The 20,478-nt window shown below is 56.7% G+C and overlaps 1 protein-coding gene across 2 annotated transcripts in view; it reads left to right on the top strand.

The window, feature by feature from the left end:
- Positions 1-20,062, top strand: part of SLC6A3 (solute carrier family 6 member 3) — a 35,638-nt gene extending 15,576 nt beyond the window's left edge. The window contains exons 5-15 of one of the 2 annotated variants that reach the window (XM_019744616.2): positions 3,106-3,244; positions 3,912-4,046; positions 5,863-5,966; positions 6,776-6,900; positions 9,010-9,122; positions 10,739-10,867; positions 11,607-11,706; positions 13,329-13,429; positions 14,587-14,754; positions 15,340-15,411; positions 18,861-20,062. In XM_019744616.2, the coding sequence (XP_019600175.1) occupies positions 3,106-3,244; positions 3,912-4,046; positions 5,863-5,966; positions 6,776-6,900; positions 9,010-9,122; positions 10,739-10,867; positions 11,607-11,706; positions 13,329-13,429; positions 14,587-14,754; positions 15,340-15,411; positions 18,861-18,884 (1,210 nt within the window). In that variant the 3' untranslated portion in view covers positions 18,885-20,062. The remainder of the gene's footprint in view (positions 1-3,105; positions 3,245-3,911; positions 4,047-5,862; positions 5,967-6,775; positions 6,901-9,009; positions 9,123-10,738; positions 10,868-11,606; positions 11,707-13,328; positions 13,430-14,586; positions 14,755-15,339; positions 15,412-18,860) is intronic. The other variant, XM_074329123.1, reaches the window with a different exon arrangement.
- The last annotated feature ends 416 nt before the right edge of the window (positions 20,063-20,478 follow it).

Below are 20,478 nucleotides of genomic sequence, written 5' to 3' on the forward strand. Positions count from 1 at the left end.
TTTATAGCAGCCACGCTAACGGGTGTGAGGTGGACTCTCACTGTGGTTTGATTGGCATTTCTCTAATGATCAGTTGAGCGTGATTTCATGAGTTTATTGGTCATCTGTAGTGTTTCTTTGGAGAAATATTTATTCAAGTCCTTTGCCCATTTTTGAATCGAGTTGTTTGGGGCTTTTTTGTTGTTGACTTTTAGGAGTTCTTCATATATTCTGGATATTAATCCCTTATCAGATATGTGATTTGAAAATATTGTCTCCCATTCTGTGGGTTGCCTTTTTACTCTGTTGATAGTGTCCTGTGATGCTCAAAAGTTTTTAATTTTGCTTAAGTCAGTTTATCTATTTTTTCTTTCATTGCTTTTGCTTTTGGTGTCATATCAAAAAATCCATTGCTAAAAAGAAAAAACAAAAAGAAAAAGAAAGAAAAAACACTAAGCTCATAGATACAAAGAACTTACTGGTGGTTGCCAGAGGCGGGAGGTGGGGGTTGGGAGAAATGGGTGAACTGGTTTTTTGTTTGTTTAAATAAATTGAATATTTTTATTAAAAAATCTGTTGCCAAACCCAAGATCTTGAACATTTATTCCTGTTTTCTTCCAAGAGTTTTGTAATTTCAGTTCTTACATTTAGTGTTTTACCCATTTGAGTGAATTTTTGTATTTAGTGTGAGGAAACTATTGATGAGTTCTCTCCTGGTGGTAGGTCACATTTTTTTGCTTCTTGTGTCTAGTAATTTTTTTCACATGCTAAACTTGGTGAGTTTTACATTCGTGGGTATTTAGATTTTGAGGTCCTTCTTTAAGAGGTATTGGATTTACGCTGATAGGAAGTTAATTTGCTTTTGGTACAGTTCTACCTTTTGCAGCTTTTTGTTAAAATGCTTCTGGAGAAGCTTTTGCTTCAGGAATGGTTGTCGCTTGACTGCAGTGGCCCTTCCAGGATCCACTGGACTCCCCATGTGATCAAGTCCCCTGCCCTGCTGGTAGGAGCTCAGCGGTCATCAGCCCTGCATGAGCTCTGGGACCTGCAGAGGTCAAGTGAAAGTGTTACCTTTGCCAAGGCTGGTGACATCCCAGGCCATCACTGTTTGGTCTTCCAGACCACTGACGGCTCTGGAAATCTCTGCATTTCAGTCTCCAACCACCTTCCCCAGATACTCTATTTCTATGGGCCTGCGCCTGCTCTCAGGAAGCACAGCCCTCCCCGTGCCCCACAGCATCCTGTCGTGACTGTGTGACTGTCCCACACAGCGCTGGTGCGTGCCGTCTCTTCTCCCCAGCAGGCAGTGTCCTGCCCTCTGAATTGTCTGTGGAATTTCAAACAAGAGGACATTTTAATCTTTGGGAAAGGAATTGACTGGTACAGACGAGGTGCTGTTCCACAAGTGACTTGACATGTTTAAGGTGAAACAGAGTGTGGCGTGTCCTAGAAACAGCTTTATGAGTAGAGTGACATGCTTTCTCCAGAGCCACTTCCTCTGAGGCCCCAGAGGCTGCAGACTCCTGTGGGTCACTGTGCTCCTTTCCAGGTGGGGGTCAACGGCCACCTGCCACCTGGTTGGGATGTGTGACCCGTGTGTGTGTGTGAGGCTGCTGAGGTGTGGCTGCACTGCACAGAGTTGGGCAGGGCCTCACCGAATCGCATCGTCTTTTGAATACCACTCCGCAGTGGTATTGGCCCAAGTAGATGTCTCTGGGTGGTGAAAAGAGATTCCAGGTGATAAGGCCTAGCTGGGGGCATGGACAGCAGCCATAAAGCCAGGGCTGCGGTGGGGAGAACAGGAGAGGGAGACGCTGGGAATTCTGCCCAGGTGAGGCCGCCCTGTGAGGGCAGGTGGGCACAGCAGGTGAGCACTGTGCCAGCAATGGCCTCCTCCTCCCGCCCACTGGAGCTCCGGCTCCCAGACCTCGCGCTGTGTGTTCAGCGGACAGCGTGGGAGGATCCTTTCACTTCAGTGAGTGGTTTGGGCTCCGTAAAGATCGTGCTGACAGTTAAGACAGTGCAGTATCTGTCCCTAAGCCAACCTGGCTGTGCCTGGGTGCTGGGTGGGCCAGGAGTGCTGTGCTGGGCTCTGTGTGCCCTCAGGGCCTGTCCTGTCATTAGACTGTGGTCCTGGAGTTGGAAGACCCAAAATCCCACATGGCACCGTGAGCCTGCAGCTGGTGGAAAGCTCTGGAAGCTGGGCATGTGGCATTCTCCCAAGGGGGTCAGGACTGTCCCCTTTCACAATGTGGCCTCCCCACTGCCCAGCAGCCACACAGCCACAGGCCAGCTTCCACCTGGGACAGCGAGGCAGGTTCGAACGAGGGTCTAAGGACACTGTGGAAAGTGCCTGACCCCACCTGCCCACAGGGAGAGCTCCCGGCCATGCCTTCCGTCCCGTTTCCGCAGCCTCATGCTCTGCCCTTATGAGGGATTCTTGAACAAACCTGAGGCTCCTCCTCGAGGCAGACTGTTCAGCGGTCACCTCAGGGAACAGCGCAGGGAGGGTTTCCATTTTTTTCACTTTCCCGGTCCCAAATCCTGAGAAAAGTTGGTCAGGAAATCGGGAAAATTGGCTCCTTGAACCCAGGTGGTTGGTAGTATCGGCCATCACTTTGTGGAAACGATTCATTGTGGAGAACAGAAAACAGTTTATATCTCGAGATTTGGGAACAGGGAAGAGAAAAAAATTCCTGAGAATGGGCTGGAATTCCTGCCTGGAAACCCTAAGTGCAGGTGCCTGTGTGTCCTACCATGTTGTTCTGAGTCCTCTCAGACTCGCCTGCAAAGGGGCCCTGACCTTCTGTGGGCATCAGTGACCCCTGCAGCGCCCGGGCCTTCCTCTGCTTTCTGTGGTCCCTTCCTTCACAGACCCAGGTGCCCCTCTTGTCCCCAGCTCCAAACGCAGGTGCCATGGGCTCCCAGCTGCCACAGCTGACCTCTCCGCTCTACTCGAGGAACACCTGCATCTCGGTTGGGGCTGGTGGGCCTGGCCCTTCGGCGGTCTCTGGCCCGACCAGGCTGGGTTGGGAGGTGGGTCCCTGGGCGAGCACAGCTGTGCAGTTACAGCCCTGGGGTACGCATATCCCTCCAGCACCCCTTCTCCCCCCCCCCCCCGTGCAGGCGTGGGGTGCTGCACCTCCACGAGAGCCGTGGCATCGACGACCTGGGCCCCCCCCGGTGGCAGCTCACGTCCTGCCTGCTGCTGGTCATTGTCCTGCTTTACTTCAGCTTGTGGAAGGGAGTGAAGACTTCTGGGAAGGTGAGGCTGCAGTGCCACCAATGGGAGTGGACACATGGCCACTGCTGGGGAGTGGACACGTGGCCATGGTTGGCTTGGAGTGTGGACAGGGGGCCAAGGCCTGGCTGGGAAGTCGGCACATGGCTGTGGTTGGCGTGGCCTCCAGGGGAAAGCACCCACAGCAGAGTGTTTTCAGCATAAAGACAAGCACAGCATAAATAGCTTTTTGCTGATGAAAATATTTTGGTTATTATGGACACCCAAAGCAATTTTGATCAAAATGTGCCTGTCACTTGTGATAATACATGTAGTGAAATGCTGACACATGGGAACTTTTCAATGATGGTGCCTTCCCCCACCCCCACCCCCCGCAGCCCAGAATCCATCTTTTACATGTAAGCCAGGTGAAATCCGCTCACATCTCACTCATCAAAAATTCAGCCACTCCTGCCCACTCCTACTGTGACAGACCAAACACGAGCAGGAATGTCCCTTCCTTGCCAAGTTGTTTGTCCTATTTTAATCCTTGGGAAAGATGCACAGGACAGAAGGCATGGGCAGCCTCACCCCAGTGAGCATCTGCTGAGCTGGCGTCCTGGGGATGTTGGGGATGTTGGGCCACCTCTCTCTGTGCCCTCTCCCCACAGTGGGTGGCCTGTGAAGCCTGGTGACGCTGTGCTCTCCCCAGGTCGTGTGGATCACAGCCACCATGCCCTATGTGGTCCTCTTTGCCCTGCTTCTACGAGGGATCACCCTCCCCGGAGCCCTTGACGGCATCAAAGCGTACCTGAGCGTGGACTTCCGTCGGCTCTGCGAGGCGTCCGTGAGTACGGCCACCACTCATGTCCTGCAGCCTGCATGGGTGGGCAGGTGCTGTGCAGGGCTCCGTGTTGGGCACAGGCGACCCCAAACTTAGCAGTTTGGCCAGAATGTCTCACTCACCCTGTAAATCCTGCTGCAGGCCGGGCTCTGCTAAACAGCACCCTCACCTGCAGCAGCTCACGGGCCAAGTGACAGGGATGTGTGGGCACGGTGGGGAGCTGATGACCAGAATGAGGGAGTTAGGGGAACAGTCTATGTGCTGGGACCCTAGGAATAGAATGGACCATTGCTGCCCATCGACCTCTTCCCCTGGCCCATCTGCTTCCTGGAGGAACAACCTCTCCCCCTGGTCCATTACTTCCTGGAGGAATGATCTGGGCTTCCTGGAAGAGCACTGTGGGCTGCCCAGTCTGTGCCAGAGAGCTTTGCGTCTCACCCAGGACGCGGTCCTGAGCTCCAGCCCCCTGTGAATTGGCCCAGCAAGGCTGCGAATGGTCCGCATTGCAGGAACCAGAACACGCTCCTCAGGAAGCTGTACCTCGATGGTGGACACTCTTGGTGCCCCACAGTGCAAGACAGTGACCTAAATCGTATCAGAAATGAAGGCCAGAGCCAGCCATAGATTTCTTCAGCAAAGGAAGAGATTGTTCCGGGTTAAAAATCCAACCGCAGTCCCCAATCAGCTCTCCAACCACCACCGTCACCTGTCCTCTCCCCAACCCACTGGAGCCCCCATCCACTCCATCACCGACCATGGCCACCACCCACTCCTGGAGAGAGGAGGCATGGCCAGGCCGTGGGAGAGGGGTCTCTAAAGACAGGGGCAGCATTGAGGGAAACCATCCAGAAATGGCAGTGGCCTCGGGGTGGTTTGTGGGTGGGGTGGGGGTGAAGGCATAGCAGCTTTTGAAAGGAAATGGTCAGAAATTCAGAAGGACTAGGTTGGGGCAGGTGGTGGGGCCTCAACAGCTACCCAAGGGGAGTCCACTGGCAAGACGGGAAGGGCAGGCCTCAGCTGGGTGGGAGGCCAGCTGGAGTCAGGGGGCCGTTGGAAGGTGGCCACCCATGCTGCTAGGTCACAATGAACAGCAGGTGTGGGGCTCGTTAGAGACTCGGGAAGGAGCAGCGCTGAGGCAGAAAAGGATGGAATGGGGTAGCAGGTAGGGCAGGCATGGCTCCAGGCCCCCAGGAAACCCCGGGAGGGGAGAAGCCCGGTGGGAAGGTGCCTCCCACAGGACACCTTCAAGCCCACAAGGCCAGGCAGCGGTGAGCGACCTCGGTGGGACACTGACTGGGAGCCCGCGGGAAGACTGGCGGTGAGGCCGCGAGAGCAGACTTGTGTTCCGGGAGCACGAAGGAGCGAGCCAGGTGTAAACGTGCAGGAAGTGCAGCTGAGGTCCTAGTCCTCAGCTCCGCGCAGCACAAAGAGGAAGCAGAGCAGATGCCAGCGTTAATTAATAACCAGTCAACTCTGGTCATGTGGGGTAACGTACTGATGGTCCACGGAGAATCGAAGAATGAAGACCACGCAAAGACGTGGCCCCCTTCTCACCATGCTCCTTCGGGCAAGCGACATGGGGAGGTTTTTCCCCAGACGGCATTTCCTCTGATCACGTCCGGGTGCCAGGTGCTCATCGGTAACGATGCTGAGTTTAGGTTCGACTCCGTTCCACGGAGCAGGTGGCATTTCAGCTGGAGACACCATCAGGGAGCACAGGGAGCTGAGGTCACAGTCTTCGCACAATTGCCTTGTGACAGCTGGGCTGTGGCTTCCCGCAGTTGTCGCTCACAGCCCTGTCTGTCCCCTCTGGCCGCAGGTTTGGATAGACGCTGCGACGCAGATATGCTTCTCCCTGGGCGTTGGGTTTGGGGTGCTGATAGCCTTCTCCAGTTACAATCAATTCACCAACAACTGCTACAGGTAAGTCCTGAGCCCCTGTCCAGATGAGGGTCTATAGGGTCAAGGGCGTCATGATGTGTCCTGGATGAAGGCAGGAGAAATCAGCTGTGTGTGCCAGACCTCTGAGCCAAATGGCCTTTTAGTGGAAAATAAAATGGGGAAGCGACAGGCAAATGTTGAGCGTTGCTTTAAGGAAGGTATTAAAACTCATGAAGATGTGTATCACCTCCCTGCAAGGAAGCCTTCTAGACTGCAGGGCAAGACTCCTTTGAGGCCCCGCCCATGCCCGCCTCCACCCCTGCTTCCCTCCCGCCTCCACCCCTACCGCCCTCCTCCCTCCCCTACCCCGTCCCTCCTCCCCTGCCCCCTCCTCCACCCCAGACCAGCAGCACCAGACCCCTGGGAGTAGCTGGGAAATGTGTCGTCTGGGGCCCACTAGACCCACCCTGTCAGAACAAGGGCTGCCTGCCTGACAGCCACCCCCAGCGTATGTGGGGACCCCGTGGCTGTCTGTTCTGTCCCCCCAGAACCCCTGCATTGCTAGTGGGTCTGTCTCAGCTTCAGCACTGGGTGTGTGTCTCGAGCCACTGGGTCCCGGGCAGACATGGACAGTTGGTCACTGTGGGGACATGCCCAGAGCCTGGACCCTGCAGCCGGGAGGTCCCAGGTGGAAGTCCCATCCCCACAGGCAGGGCAGTCGGAGGACAGGTTCTGCGGCCGCGGGGGGGACTGGCCTGATCCTCAGGAAGGCACCCCCAGATGCACTAATTGAGGATAATGACGGGAACTGCAGCTGCACCAGTGTGGGGACGGGTGTCTTGTTGTCACAGAGACGCCATTATCACCACCTCGGTCAACTCCCTGACAAGCTTCTCCTCCGGCTTCGTGGTCTTCTCCTTCCTGGGGTACATGGCCCAGAAGCACAGCGTGCCCATCGGGGACGTGGCCAAGGACGGTGAGTCTGCAGCAGGCCTGTGGGCCCACACTTCTGCCTATCCCGGGCCAGTTCTCAAGACATGTTTCCTGTAAAATGGGAGGATGCAGGCATCTGTGCTGCTGTGAGTGGCTGGCCTGAGTGGCTGCAGGCGTCCCCGTGGGAGCCCGCTGCAGCCCAGGTGACATCTGCATCAGCCCCTCCCCCACTGGGAGCTGGCGGGTTGATGGGTGGGCACAGGTGACGGGAGCAGGTTCGTCCCCAGCAGGAAGTGTGCCAGGCAGGGGAAGTCGGTGGCTGGGCACAGATGCGGGTGCCTTGGGGGAATCTGATCGCTGAGGCCCCTGGGCACTTGGGGGTCTATTCGGTTCTAGTTCATGGTGGAAACCGGGGCCCAAGCAGCCCTGAATGGGGTCAGTCCAGGCTCCAGGGTCTCCCAAGATGGCTGCACCCCTCCCCTGAGCGGTGAGGGTTCCCCCGGAGGTCCCCTGGCTCAGTTCACAGACCTCACTCCTCTTCTCCTGTGGCTGGAAGTGCCTGCTCTGCTGGAGGCTGCTGAGCCCCGTGGGTCTACGGACCAGTTTTCCTGGGTGTTTTACTCTTGAGTCAGAGAGGTTCTTCAGGGAGGGTCAGGAGGGAGCAGAGGACCAACTCCTTCTGGGCCCTGAGCTCTCAGCCAGGGGCAGCCGTCATCATCCCATCAGACCCCCACTTTGAAAGTAGGAAGCAGAGGCCCACAGGCCCCGAAGGACCCCTCTGAGATGACACAGCAGGGGCCGGGGCAAAACCTCCGTCTGTTTCCGAGTCCATATCCTTTCCTCACGGAGAAAGACTAATAAAGGTGAAGCGCGGGGGGCACAGTGCAGCCGGCCCCGTGCATTTGTGCAGCCCGTCCTTCTGTCCTTCTTGTGATAAACGCCAGTAGGTTGTTAACCCCTGAGAGTAACACTGCGTCTGCTGTGCTTCGCCTGACAAGCCAAGTAAATGTCACTCATGACTCTGATTCTCAAGGAAACAGGGTGAGATATTAACTCAGGTACAGAAACGGAAGGTGAGGGTGTTGACATTATGTTCCACCCATCTGACGAACCGCTCCCCAGGTTAATGGCTTAGCTTACAGCATTTAGACTTCAGTGTCTCAAAGGTCCGCCCCTCTCCCCACACCGGACATGGTGCCCCTTGCCTTAGGGCGGGACTCAGAGAGCCCAGCCTGCCTCAGGGCCAGCGAGCCGGAAGGTGGCCTCTGGGAGGTGGCCAGGCTCTGGCTTTGATCCTCTAGAAACATTGTAACTGCCCCTTCCCATCGGCCCCGGACAAGCAGAAGCAGAAGAGCTGTAAGTCACCTCTCTGTCCGGAAGCAGAGGCTCTGCGGTCAGCGACAGGTGCCCATCTACTAAAGCTGACCGTGAAAATGGTCAGTTACCAATATCCTGTGGGAATATTTTTACTTTGAGATTATTCGAGGCCCAACTGCATCTCATCTTGGTTGGGCCCCGTGGTCCAGCCCCAGCCGTTGCGTGCCCCTAGATCCCACCTGGGGGGCATAAGGAGCAGGTGCAGCTGCCCACGTGCGCCTGTGCTGACCCAGCAGTCCCATCCTGCGGGTGTTGCAAGGGGCTGATCAACGAGTGCTCACCTGTGAGCAGGTAACACTCTTTCTAGCCGCACACCAGAGAACATTCGCAAATGTGCTTTTAAAGGTTGTACTTAGAATAATTCACAGCACAGAGAAACATTTACAATGTCTTGCTCGTGAACCGTGTATGCAACCTGCTCAGGAATAACAAACCCGGAGGCTTGAGGTGTGTCTAGGGACCAGGCAGGACCCCAGAGCCCCTCCCCACTCCTATCCCAGCATCCCCACAGCCAGGGACAGGAGCGATTGGAAGAGCACGGCTGTGGCACCACTGGGGATTGTACAGGCAAATCCGTGTCCCATTGATGCTGGGTTCCCATTCTTTAGAGTCCCGGGCCAGGTGTCCCCTGAATTCACAGGAGGGGGACAGATGAGTTGGCTATGGAAAGGCTTTGTCACTGTCTGGAGGCACTTGAGGGGCTGAGTTGGCCTTGGGGGGTGCGGTGAGGGTGCAAGAAGTAGCTGCTCGGTGCCAACCCGGGGTCTGCTTTCAGGGCCTGGGCTGATTTTCATCATCTACCCCGAGGCGCTCGCCACACTCCCACTGTCCTCGGTCTGGGCCGTGGTTTTCTTCACCATGCTGCTTGCCCTGGGGATCGACAGCGCCGTGAGTGACCACAGCACGTCATGTGCCGGGGCCCCGCCGGACAGTGGGGTCCTCCCCCAAAGTCTGTACTTGCACAGAGCCCCACGTGGGTGGCAGGGAGGGACCCCACGATTACATGAGACCCTTCCTGGATGGGGTGTTTCTACCAGCTCACCCCTTCTTTTACTTGGGGGCACCAGCTGCACCCTCTGCCCGAGCCACCATGGACCCTAAACACACACACAGCAAGAGAGCAGCACAGGAAAACCGGGCCATATGACCATGCAGAATCAAGGCAGGCCCTTCATGACTTGTCACTGTCCCTGACCCTTAGCCCCCGGGAGGAATGGATGCATATGCAGGGTGAGGTGACAGACAGCTCCAGTGCAGCCCGGGCCGGGCCCACTGAATGTCTTGTGCAACCCTGCAACATGTGCATGGGTGTGCATATGTGTGTGTGTGTGCATGCACATGCATGTGTGCCTGTTTGTGTGTGCATGCATGTGTGTACATGGGTGTGTGTGTGTGTATATGTGGGTGTGTGTGTACATGGATTGTGCATGTGTATATGCGGGTGTGCATGCATGTGCGTGGGTGTGTGTACGTGTGTGTGTGCGTATATGTGGGTGTGTGTGCATGTGTGTGCGTGCATGTGCGTGGGCATGTGTGTACATGGGTGTGTGCGTGCATATATGTGTGGGTGTGTGTACGTGTGTGTGTGTGCTTGGATCTGTGCATATGTATATGTGGGTGTGGGTGTGCATGCATGTGCGTGGGTGTGTGTGTGTACATGGTGTGTGCGTGTGTATATGTGGGTGTGTGCTTGTGCGTGGGTGTGTACATGTGTGTGCTATGCTCTGGGGGTGAAGGGTAGGCCCTGGGCCTGCTGGCCTTCCTCAGCCTCCTTCCCCTTTGCCTGCTGGTGACCATCAGCTGAGACCTCAGGGTCCCATGACTGTCCATGGGCATCTTGTTCACCTGAGTTTCCTGGGAAGTGCAGAGAACCACGAGTCCCTCCCCGTAACTCTGGCCATGCTCCATAACCCTCCACCTCCATCTCCCACCAGCCAGGTCACGCCCTCGGCTGGCAGTCTGGGGTAGATGGAGCCATGACAGCACTTCCTGGGGGAGGTGGTCTCGACAGAGCAGGACTAAGAGGGTCCCCAAGCAATCAGGGCTGTGTGGGCGACACCCCATCATGACGAGACCCAGTCAGGTAGCCTTCATCAGTGAGGACATAGCCAGTGGCCAGGCCTGTCCGCCCTGGGAATAGACTTAAGCTGTGCTTGTGGGAGAGATTTGCTTAGAAAAGTCCAGCAGACCTGCCCTTTGTGGCAACGCAGTACATGGCATTGTGTTGGCCATATAGCACTTCTGCCCACCCAGGACTTCAAGGTGACTGAGCAAATCACCACCGGTGGACAGAGCATCCACCCCAGTCGTCTCTCAGCGATGGACATGTCACGAGAGGAGCCCTCGCCAGGGCGGCCCTGTCTTTAGGGCGTTCGCACCCTCGGCACCATGTGGTTCTCACTCCGTGCCCATTTTCCGGGTGTACATCCATGGACTTACGTGTAGGCGGCAGTCGGGCGTGCGCCGCGCTCCCTGCAGCGTGTCCCCTGCTGTGTTGGCTGCAGATGGGCGGCATGGAGTCTGTGATCACCGGGCTCATCGACGAGTTCCAGCTGCTGCACAGACACCGGGAGCTCTTCACCCTCTTCATCGTCCTGGCCACCTTCCTGCTCTCCCTCTTCTGCGTCACCAACGTACGTACAGGCTCAGCTTTGCCAGAGGCTGTCCTGCGTCCTCGGCGCTGGGCAGCGTGGCCGGTGCTGTCAGGCTGCACAGCCACAGCCTTTCTAAGAGGGTTGGTGGTACCCCCCAAACAACCCTCGACTTGTGACCATACGAGCAAAACTGTAGTCCCACTCGGGGTAGCCACTGTCACACAGAGTAGCTGTGGTCACACTCAGGGAAGCTGTGGTCACACTTAGGGTAGCTGTGGTCATACTCAGGGTAGCCGTGGTCACACTCAGGGAAGCTGTGGTCACATGTACTGGCCTTGGCACATATGGAACTTTGCCTCCAGTTACTTCAGCACCTGGACAGCTCCCTGGGACGTGCCCTTGGCTCAGCCACCTGCCTGCTGGACTTGTGGGGCTGGAGCGAGGCCGGTCTGTGCAGGGGGCCCGGGTCACCTCCCCTCCCCACAGAGGCTCTGCCAAGCTTGCCATTTGGTGGCTTTCATTTCTGATAACATCAGGAGCCCTGGGAAAGGAGAAGAGAAGTCATTTTCATTTACTAGACGTCTCCCTAAGAAGCTGTGTGTGGACTGAATTTTAGTGACTCAAACTGAACTTTATAGGGAGTGAAACAGTATCTGTCTGTAAAGTGAATCCACAGGCCAGGTTTATGTTTTGGGAGAAGCACTTTCATGGGCCAGGTTTCGTGGGCCAGGCGTGCCACACTGCGCACCCTGAGTTCAGCAGGCCCCTCCTATTCCAGGGTGGCATCTATGTCTTCACGCTGCTGGACCATTTCGCGGCCGGCACGTCCATCCTCTTTGGAGTGCTCATCGAGGCCATCGGGGTGGCCTGGTTCTACGGTAAGAACAAAACCTCCCTGGGGGCTGGTGTGCTTTGGCAGGCGGGAGGCTGCGACCAGCGGGGCTGGCAGCCTGTCGCTTTATGGCTGTGCGGCTTTATTTGGGTAACACTGGCTTGAAAAGGGACACGTGAGCTCCAGGAAGCTTAAATTGTGATGACCACAGCATCACAGAGGATGGGGGGTTGGCAACCATCACTCCATTGGACCAATGAAGACATTTGGCCTGGATGGCACCCCAGATCCTTACTGTGGTTGGAGGCGTCCAGTGTGGCCACAGTTATGCTGTGCATATATCCTAATTGGTTCTTGAGAAAGAATGGTTTCATGGGATCATGGGATGTGGGGACACGAACGCTGGTGGACATGAGGTCCAGCTAACAGGTGACCAGCACCGCACCGAGACACCAGAGAAATGAGCTGAGCCTGTCCCTCCTTGGGAGTGTGACCAGCAAATGCTGTCTCCAACCATCATGTTTCAACGTGACCCGGTTCATGTGTCAGGCTCCTAATGGTACAGAACTGAGCCCTCAAGGACGTCACTGCTGATCTGCCCCAGACCCACCCACGTCCAGCTGCTTGTTCATAAGTTAGTGCTGTGAGCCCCATGAGGCTGGGGACCTGCTGGTCAGCAGGCAGCCCCCAGACGGGGCTTGGCACTGAACTGCAGCTACAGCCCCTGCCCATCCTGGGCTAGTGACTGAGTATCGTTTGTCAGCAACAGAAAAAGCTGGAGGAAGCCTTATCCCTTCCCACGTACTGGCAGGGCAAGCCACCCACCTTGCTTCCTCAGTTTTCTCTTCTGTGAAATGGGTCACGGTGCTGACTCAGCTCGCTGGGCCAGGTGTCCTTCAGGGCTGGCCGTGGAAGCTCTGGACGTCACTCTGCACATCCTTCAAGTATCATGATTGTATGCATAATGGAGTATTTAAAAGAAGAAATTCTGACACCTCTACAACATGGATGAACCTTGAGAACATGTGCTCAGTGAGATAAGCCAGTCACAAAAGGATCAATCCTGTATGAGTTCACTTATGTGAGGTCCCTAGAGCTGTCAAATTCATAACGACAGGAAATAGAAGGATGGGTGCCAGGGACTGGGGGCGGAGTTGGGACTCAGTATCTAATGGGGACAGCGGGGAAAATGAGAAAGTTCTGGAGATGATGGAGGTGATGGTGTACAACAGTATGAATGCACCTAAGGCTGCTGAACTGGACACTTACAATGGGTAAGATGGTAAATTTTATGTTATATACATTTTGTCACAGTTTTTTTAACTGGAAAAAAATGATTGCAGAGGGGAAGCAGGGGCAGCTGTGGGACACGGGGAGGAGGGCTGAGGCGGGAGGAGGGTGGAGGGCGGTCAGGCAGAGTTTCTGGGACCCCACACATCTCCCTGAGCGATCAACAGGGTAGGAGCAAACGTCACCCACTGTCACCACAGGGGACGTGTGGGGACCCCCTGGTCATAAGACCACTGGGTGGTCTGGAGTGGGGCTGCCCCCTGCAGGAGGCAGCCAAGCGTGAGGTCCCCTGGGCAGCCATGGGTGTCAAGAGGACCTCGCTGCTGCTCGTACGGGAATGCGCTGTGCTGACCATCCTGCCCGGCTGCCCCCACCCAGGTGTGCGGCAGTTCAGTGACGACATCAAGCAGATGACCGGGCAGCGGCCCAGCCTCTACTGGCGGCTGTGCTGGAAGTTTGTCAGCCCCTGCTTCCTCCTGGTAAGGCTGCTGGCCACATGTCCCTGCTGTGCCCCAGCGCTCACGCCCACTCTGGTCCAGCAGTGGCCAGGTTTCCACTTAAGCGAGTGAAGGTGCTTGAGGTGGGGGAGGGGGCTCCATGCTGCCTAGCACCAGGGTCTCCAAGGTGGAGTCGGCAGGCGGCAGGACTCCGGGAGGGCAAGCTGGTCCCTGCTGTGCTCTCTAGTCTCCTGGGGACATCCCCAACCCCACTGAGAAACCTCACCTGGGATCCCAGGTGCCCTCCTCAGCCTGAGGCCCCTGTGCATCCTGGGAGGAGGGGTAGCAAGGGAGGGAGATTGTGGACTTTCTGCTATGAGGACTTTCAGGGGCGACAAGTACTCAATCTCGAGGGCAGAGTGACCTGGATTCTGTCACCTCTCTGCCCTTGGGGGTCCTCCCCAGGCATGTCCAGTAGCTGCCTGGCTTTTACCATCCGGGCCAAGCCCACCAGCTCCAGCTTTGTTAGAACATAGACACGCAGCCTATTTGCAGGCTGTGCATGTCTCCTCCACGCTGCAGCAGCAGGGCTGGGTGGCTGTACCTGACACCCCATGGCTCTGGACAGGTGGCCCAGGTGGCTGATCAAGGCCAAGTCCAGGTCCAAGCAGAGAGCCCATGAGCTGTGCAGGAACCAGACCCCTGATGCCCGGCCCTCTTCCTGCCCAGTCGGCCCAGAGGTCATGTGGGGCCAGCCTGGGACAGGCAGGCAGCCACACAGACCACGCCATGGGCCAGCCCGGTGGCTAGTGAGACAGAGGGGGCAGGAGTGGGCGCCTGCGTAAACGGTGCTTCACACGGAGCCCCCCAAACACTCAGAGGCTACTTGTGTCACCCCATCTGGCAGCCTGAGGCCTGTCCCCAACATGTCCATCTCACTACATCTAGATGTTGCAGCTGTGGGTGTGTGACCTCTAGACAGGTGAGGTGTCCCAGATGGGACGAGGACAGCTCAGGGAGTTCCCGCTAGTCAAACTGAGAACCGAGAGGACGTGCACCTGTCCAGTGCCGCCCGTGACAGCTGCCCGGTTCCCTCGTTTGTGGGCCCCGGGGGTCTGGAGCTGTAGTTCCAGACCCTCCAGCCTAACACGCCCACTCCATCCTCTCTACACGCGCCTGACCTGTGCCCTCGGTTTTAGTTTGTGGTGGTGGTCAGTGTCGTGACCTTCAGGCCCCCGCACTACGGAGACTACGTCTTCCCTGAGTGGGCCAACGCGCTGGGCTGGGCCATCGCCATGTCCTCCATGTCCATGGTGCCTATCTACGCAGCCTACAAGTTCTGCAGCTTGCCCGGGTCCCTGCGGGAGGTACGTGTGTAGACGGGCCCCTCACCCTGCCCCACTGCCCAATCGTCAGGCCACCAGCCAGGTCCAGTGGCCTTTCACCTCCGCCACCCAAACTCTGTACAGAAACCACATAAACTCGCAGTGGCTGAGACAGGTGGGGCTGTGGGATGGTCCCCTCGGCTGTGACACTGGAAAGGAAACCTGGCTTCAGAGTCAGACAAACAGCTGCTGAGAGATGGGCCTGGGGGACAAGCAAGGGCAGCAGCACCCTTTGTCCAGGCTCCGGGGCGTGGGCCATTCAGGCAGGTGGTGGATGGAAGGCTGGCTTGCAGCACTCAATGTGACAAAGCCAGGGCCTCCTCTCCCACGTGGTGTGTGAGCTCCAGGGGCCCTCGGCCCGGCTGGGCCTGGTGGGGTCCTGCATGCTGCCCACCTTCACTTGGAGTCCACGGCAAGCTGATGTGGAGACGACCCTCCAGCATCTGCCTTTTCAGCCTGCGTGGACTCTGCTCCAGGGTCTCAGAGGACCCGGCTGTCAGCTCCCCCAGCGGACCATGTGCTGATTTGGGGCTGGTCACTGGTGCCCACACTCTCCTCCTTTCCTAGAAAGTGGCCTACGCCATCACGCCCGAGAAGGAGCGCGAGCTGGTGGACAGTGGGGAGGTGCGCCAGTTCACGGTGAGTATGTGCCACTGTCCCCGCCGCCCCTCTGCGCGGATGCAGCCGGATCTGGAGAATGAGCGAGCACCACAGCCCTCGGAAAGCTGGGGGGCTCCTTTATTAATTCAGCAAACACTCCCTGGGACCACCTTCTGGGAACCCCTGTCCTGAGCAGGGTGGGCAGCAGACGACCTGTGTCAGGTGCAGCCAGTCGGAGAGAAGGACAAGGCGGGGGGGCCGGACCGCCCTGCTGGGCCCTGGGGGGGGGTGGGGGGGTATGACGACGACATGTGAGCAGACCCTGTGTGAGGACGGGACCTCTGGGCGGGGCCCTGTGCGGGGGCGGGACCGGTGGGCGGGGGGGGCCTGTGGGCGCGGCCCTGTGCGGGGGCGGGACAGGTGGGCGGAGCCCCTGTGAGGGCGGGACCGGGGCGGGGCCTGTGAGGGCGGGACATGTGGGCGGAGCCCCTGTGAGGGCGGGGCCGGTGGGCGGGGCCACCGCACCTGGACAGGCCCTGATGGGTGGGCTGGCACACCTCCCTGGGGGACGAGTGTGGGCGGGGGGACCTGGAGCAGTTCAGGCCGGTCACGGAAGGACAGGGCAGGAGACGAGAGGCGCACGGCTGTACGACGACACTGTCGTCCTTGGTACAGCGACTTCTTAGTTGTTTGTTTACCTAACAAAATGAAGCCTTGTGAACTCCCTCGGGAAAACCACACCTTGACAGTAACTCGCATGCACCCACCTGTCTGCCCCCTGAAGTAAGCGCTGTCGTGAGCAGTCGGAGCTGTCCCTGTCCTGTTTAGTGTCATTTCTGTTGCATCTCATTGGTTTCAGTTGTGTTTAGCTCTGTAAAGGGCATTGTCAGCACAAAAACTGGCGACTAGATCCTTGGGGGGTGCTTTTCCACGTGTGTAATTGGTGCGCCTCCCCCTCTTCCTGCTTCTCACACCCACCATTCATCAAGCCTCTTGGAGCTCCGAGTGTATCGTTTTCAGCAAATGTGGGCTGTCATTTCTTTTTTTTTTTTAACTACAGTGGTAACCTCAGAATTATATTGCAACCGTTCCTCACATTCCTCAAATTTAATGATTATATATATATATATATATAGTTTTTAATTGGGGAATACTGGGGAACAGTGTTTCTCCAGGGCCCATCAGCTCCAAGTCATTGTCCAGGGGACGCAGCCCACCATCCCATGCGGGAATTGAACCAGTAACCTTGTTGAGAGCTCACACTCTCACCAGCTGAACAATCTGACTGCCCCTCTGGCAACTCAGCGGCAGCTCTTTGTCTTCAATCTAGTTGCAGAGATCACAGCTCACTGGCCCATGTGGGAATCGAACCGGCACCCGTGTTGTTCAGAGCTCGTGCTACAACCAACTGAGCCATCTGGCCACCCTGGGCTATCATTTCTTCAGTGTTTTTCTGCTCCACCTCCTTCAAGGACTCCGATTACACATGTATTATTAGGCCACTTTAATTCTTTCCTCTGTGTGTTTGTTCTATTTCGAGTGCTTTCTGTTGCTTTGTATTTTCATTCACTAATTTTTTTCCTCCACATTGTGCGATCTGATAATCCAGCATATTTATCGTCTCACACATTGCAGTTTTCATTTCTGGAAGTTCAATTTGGGTCTTTTTAAAGCTGTCCTGTCTCCACTTCATGAGTGTATAGCGTGCAGTTATAATCATGGTTTTAACGTCCTTACTGGCTCATTGATGGCAGCTCTGGATCAGTTTCCATTGGATGACTCTTCTCTTTAGGGCTGAATTTTGCTGCTCTTTTGCATGTCTGGTGATGTTTAACTGGGTTCCACACATTGTGAGTTTTGCCTTGTTAGACGCTGGTACCTTTGCATCCCTTAAAATACTCTAGAGCTCTGTTCCTGGGACGTTGTTAAGTTCCTTGGGGACAGTGTGACCTTTGGGGGACTTGCTTTTTAAGATTCATTAGGTTGCAGCAGAGCAGCATTTAGTGTCGAGCTTACTATTTCCCACTACTGAAGCGACACCTTCGTGAGTCCTGCACCCACGAACCAGGGAGTCTCCAGTCGGGCTGTCGGGAACAGGCTTGGTGCCCACCATGTGCGTTTCAAGGGCTGTCCCCGCCAATCCTGTCAGGTGGTTCTGTCTCCCACCTGATAGTCTTGTGCACACTGTGTCCTCAGCTGAACCTCGGGGGCCCCTGGGCTCCCTATGCAGTTCTGTCCTCTCAGACACTTTGCAAACTCCAGTGCCTGGTCTCCCCAGCACTTATCCCCTCCGCCCTGGGGTTCATGGCCCCAGTCGGCTCCCCTCCCCAACGCTGCAGCCTAGAGATTCCCTGGAGGCCGCCAGGGGTGGCTCCTGTGTTTGTCTCTCTCTGGGTCACTCTCCTGTGTCGTCCGATGTTCTGGGTCTTAAAGCCCATTACTATGTACGAGCAGGTGTGTTCATTGGGGCTATTTCAGACGGCAAAACAGATTTGGTCCTTACCCTCCATCTTGACCAGAAGCCTGTGAGGCTCATGGGCTCTGACGGCTGCAGGACACTGACTGTAAACCTCCCACAGGCTGTCGTCCACCCCCATCGCGTGGCTCCCTGACTGCACCCCACTCGGCTGACAGCTACACGTTTGCTCTGTCCCTGGAAGTTGCATTTGCTCTGCCTGTTTCTTGTGAAATGTGCATCATTGTACATTGTGTCTGTCACTTTTAACACTTCTGCCATAGTGGCTCATAACCTGCCAGTCGCAGCATCACTGGGGCAGGTTGTGCCGTGTTCCTGGGCTCCTTGCTGCTGAGCTGGTTTTAGTCGGTGGGAGTCTGAGCCGTGCCAGGCAGCCGTACACTGAGCGACCCCAGCCCACTGTGGCTGGATCAGAAGTCAGCCCTGCCGCTCTAGTTCTGAAAATGTTTAAAGAATACAGTTCTTGCCATTCAGTGTCACAAAGGGTTTGTGATAAAAAATAGGCTGAGCTCCCAGCTGCATAATAACAGGTGGTGACATTTGCCAAAGACTGAATGGCGTCCTGTCGGTCTCGTTCATCCTGAGTGGTGAATGAGGGCTGCTCCCCACACATTGGGTCTCGTAAGCGAGAGGGAACTATAGGGCACAGTGTGTGACTGGGACAAATCAGAGGACCCAGGAAAGTGGCCTTCGGGGCCTGGGGTGGGGGCCTCAGGTGACATGCGTGCTGGCAGGAGTGCGATCTGAGACCAGCCCTGGGTATGTCAGGCCAGCAGCGGATGTCATGCCACTGTGTGCTGGCCCCTCACTGCACGCATGTCCCCGACTTCTCTTAGTCAAGCGGTGACTCATTTAGCTGAGGTTACACAGGCACCAGGTCTGTGGTCCCCGGCGTGGCACTGGCCATTCCCCTAAGCGTCCCGGCCACGACCTCACTGTCCTCTCAGCTGAGGCCCCTCTCAGCTACCAGCCGGGGTGGCTTCTGAGTTCTGAAAACCCTTTTTCTTTGCAGCTGCGCCACTGGCTCATGGTGTAGAGGGGAGCAGAGGAGGAAGGCCCTGGGCGGCCGTCATGCTCGCCGAGGGAGAGACGCCAACCACGATGAAAAACCTGAGCCTGAGAGAGGCGGCTGCTCCCGGTGCCTGTACTGCTGGGACCCACGGGGGCTCTGCCTTCCCATGTTTACACCAGTGATGCGCTGTGGGGACAGCACCTGCCATTGTCCTGTGTCCTGTATAACGTAGTAGAAAACGTCGTGTTCTGTTTGTGTACAGCCCCAGCCCCCGCCCCCGCCCAGGGCTCGGGTCACACTCCCTCCGTGTGCCGAGAAGCACCGTGATTGTAGGTGACTGTGAGCCTCATGCTCAGTCACTTCCTGGGTCATTAGTTTGCTCTCATTACAAAAGCTAAATGTCACATTTTGCCTAATTGTACAGAAGGCAAAATGGAAGAAACCGTGCAAAAGGCGATGGAGTGGGGGGCCTTGTGTCGCCACGTCCCCCAAGCAGTCTGTTCAGAGCCCCCAGGGTGGGGGTCTGGTGAGTGTGATGGGGACGCTGTCGATTTCCTTGTAGCTGAGAGAAACAGACTCCATGGGACCCGTGTGACTGCCACTACTCCTGCCCGATGTGGGTCCCGGTCAGCTCATTGTCACCTGGACGTTGACCCACGGCCACGGGAGAAAGTGCTTCTCGTGAGCAGGAGTGCATCCCCACCCTGGGCCCTGACCAGGCAGCACCCCAAGGCAGGCAGGCATCCAGGAGACCCTGCCAGGCTCAGCCTGGCTGTGATCCTGGGAGCAAGACCAGCCAGAATTTTCTTTCTCTCAGGCACACATCACATCCATAACCACACTTTCTATGTTAGGGAATGGCTTTTTAAAACCGTATTTAACAGTGAATCAGAACTAATTGTCAGAATGCAGGGCTGGTTCTGAAAACCTGTCTGCTGCTGTCCCCGTTGCTGTTACGAGAAACTAAGTCAAAGCGTGGCCGTCCCGCAGCTGGCCTCGGTCGCCGCTGGAATGCACGGGGCTGTGGGCCAGCCCGCTGTGGACCGTGGCCCCAGGGGAGGCTGGAGGCGGTCTGCAGTGTGGCCCCGAGGAGCGTCGCTGCTCCTCATAGAACACAGTGTTCTCAGTGTCTGTCTGTCCATGCTCAGCATCACCAACAATAAAAATCTATGTGGGAAAGGACCCGCCCACATTTTGCTCGACACTGTTGTTGTTCTGGCCACTGGCTCCGCTCGCAGCTCCACGCCCTCTGGAATACCCCTTCCCCAGCCCAGAGGGAGCACCGCGGGGCCCCCAGGCCTGCTGGGCTTAACCTGGGCCCCAGCCACACCCCCTTGGTGGCTGCCAGCCCAGGCCAACCTGGCACCGTCCTCCCTGCCTCTCTCGAGCCTTCATTTGCCCTGTGAGCTCCCCTGTGGGCTCCCTGTGTAGCCAGACTCCAGCCCTACAGTCTGACCACCACCGTTGCGCTGGCCAAGCACTTCTCCTGGGAACGTGCCACCAGAGTCCTGAGTGGCTCCCTGCCCTTGGTCCCAGAGGGTCTGCCGTCCCCTCTGCAGCTGAAGGGGTCCTTCTAGACACTGGTCAGCTCAGGCCACAGCCCAGAGGAGACCTCTGT

This window comes from Rhinolophus sinicus, linkage group LG03 (assembly GCF_036562045.2).
Source record: "Rhinolophus sinicus isolate RSC01 linkage group LG03, ASM3656204v1, whole genome shotgun sequence".
NCBI lineage: Eukaryota > Metazoa > Chordata > Mammalia > Chiroptera > Rhinolophidae > Rhinolophus > Rhinolophus sinicus.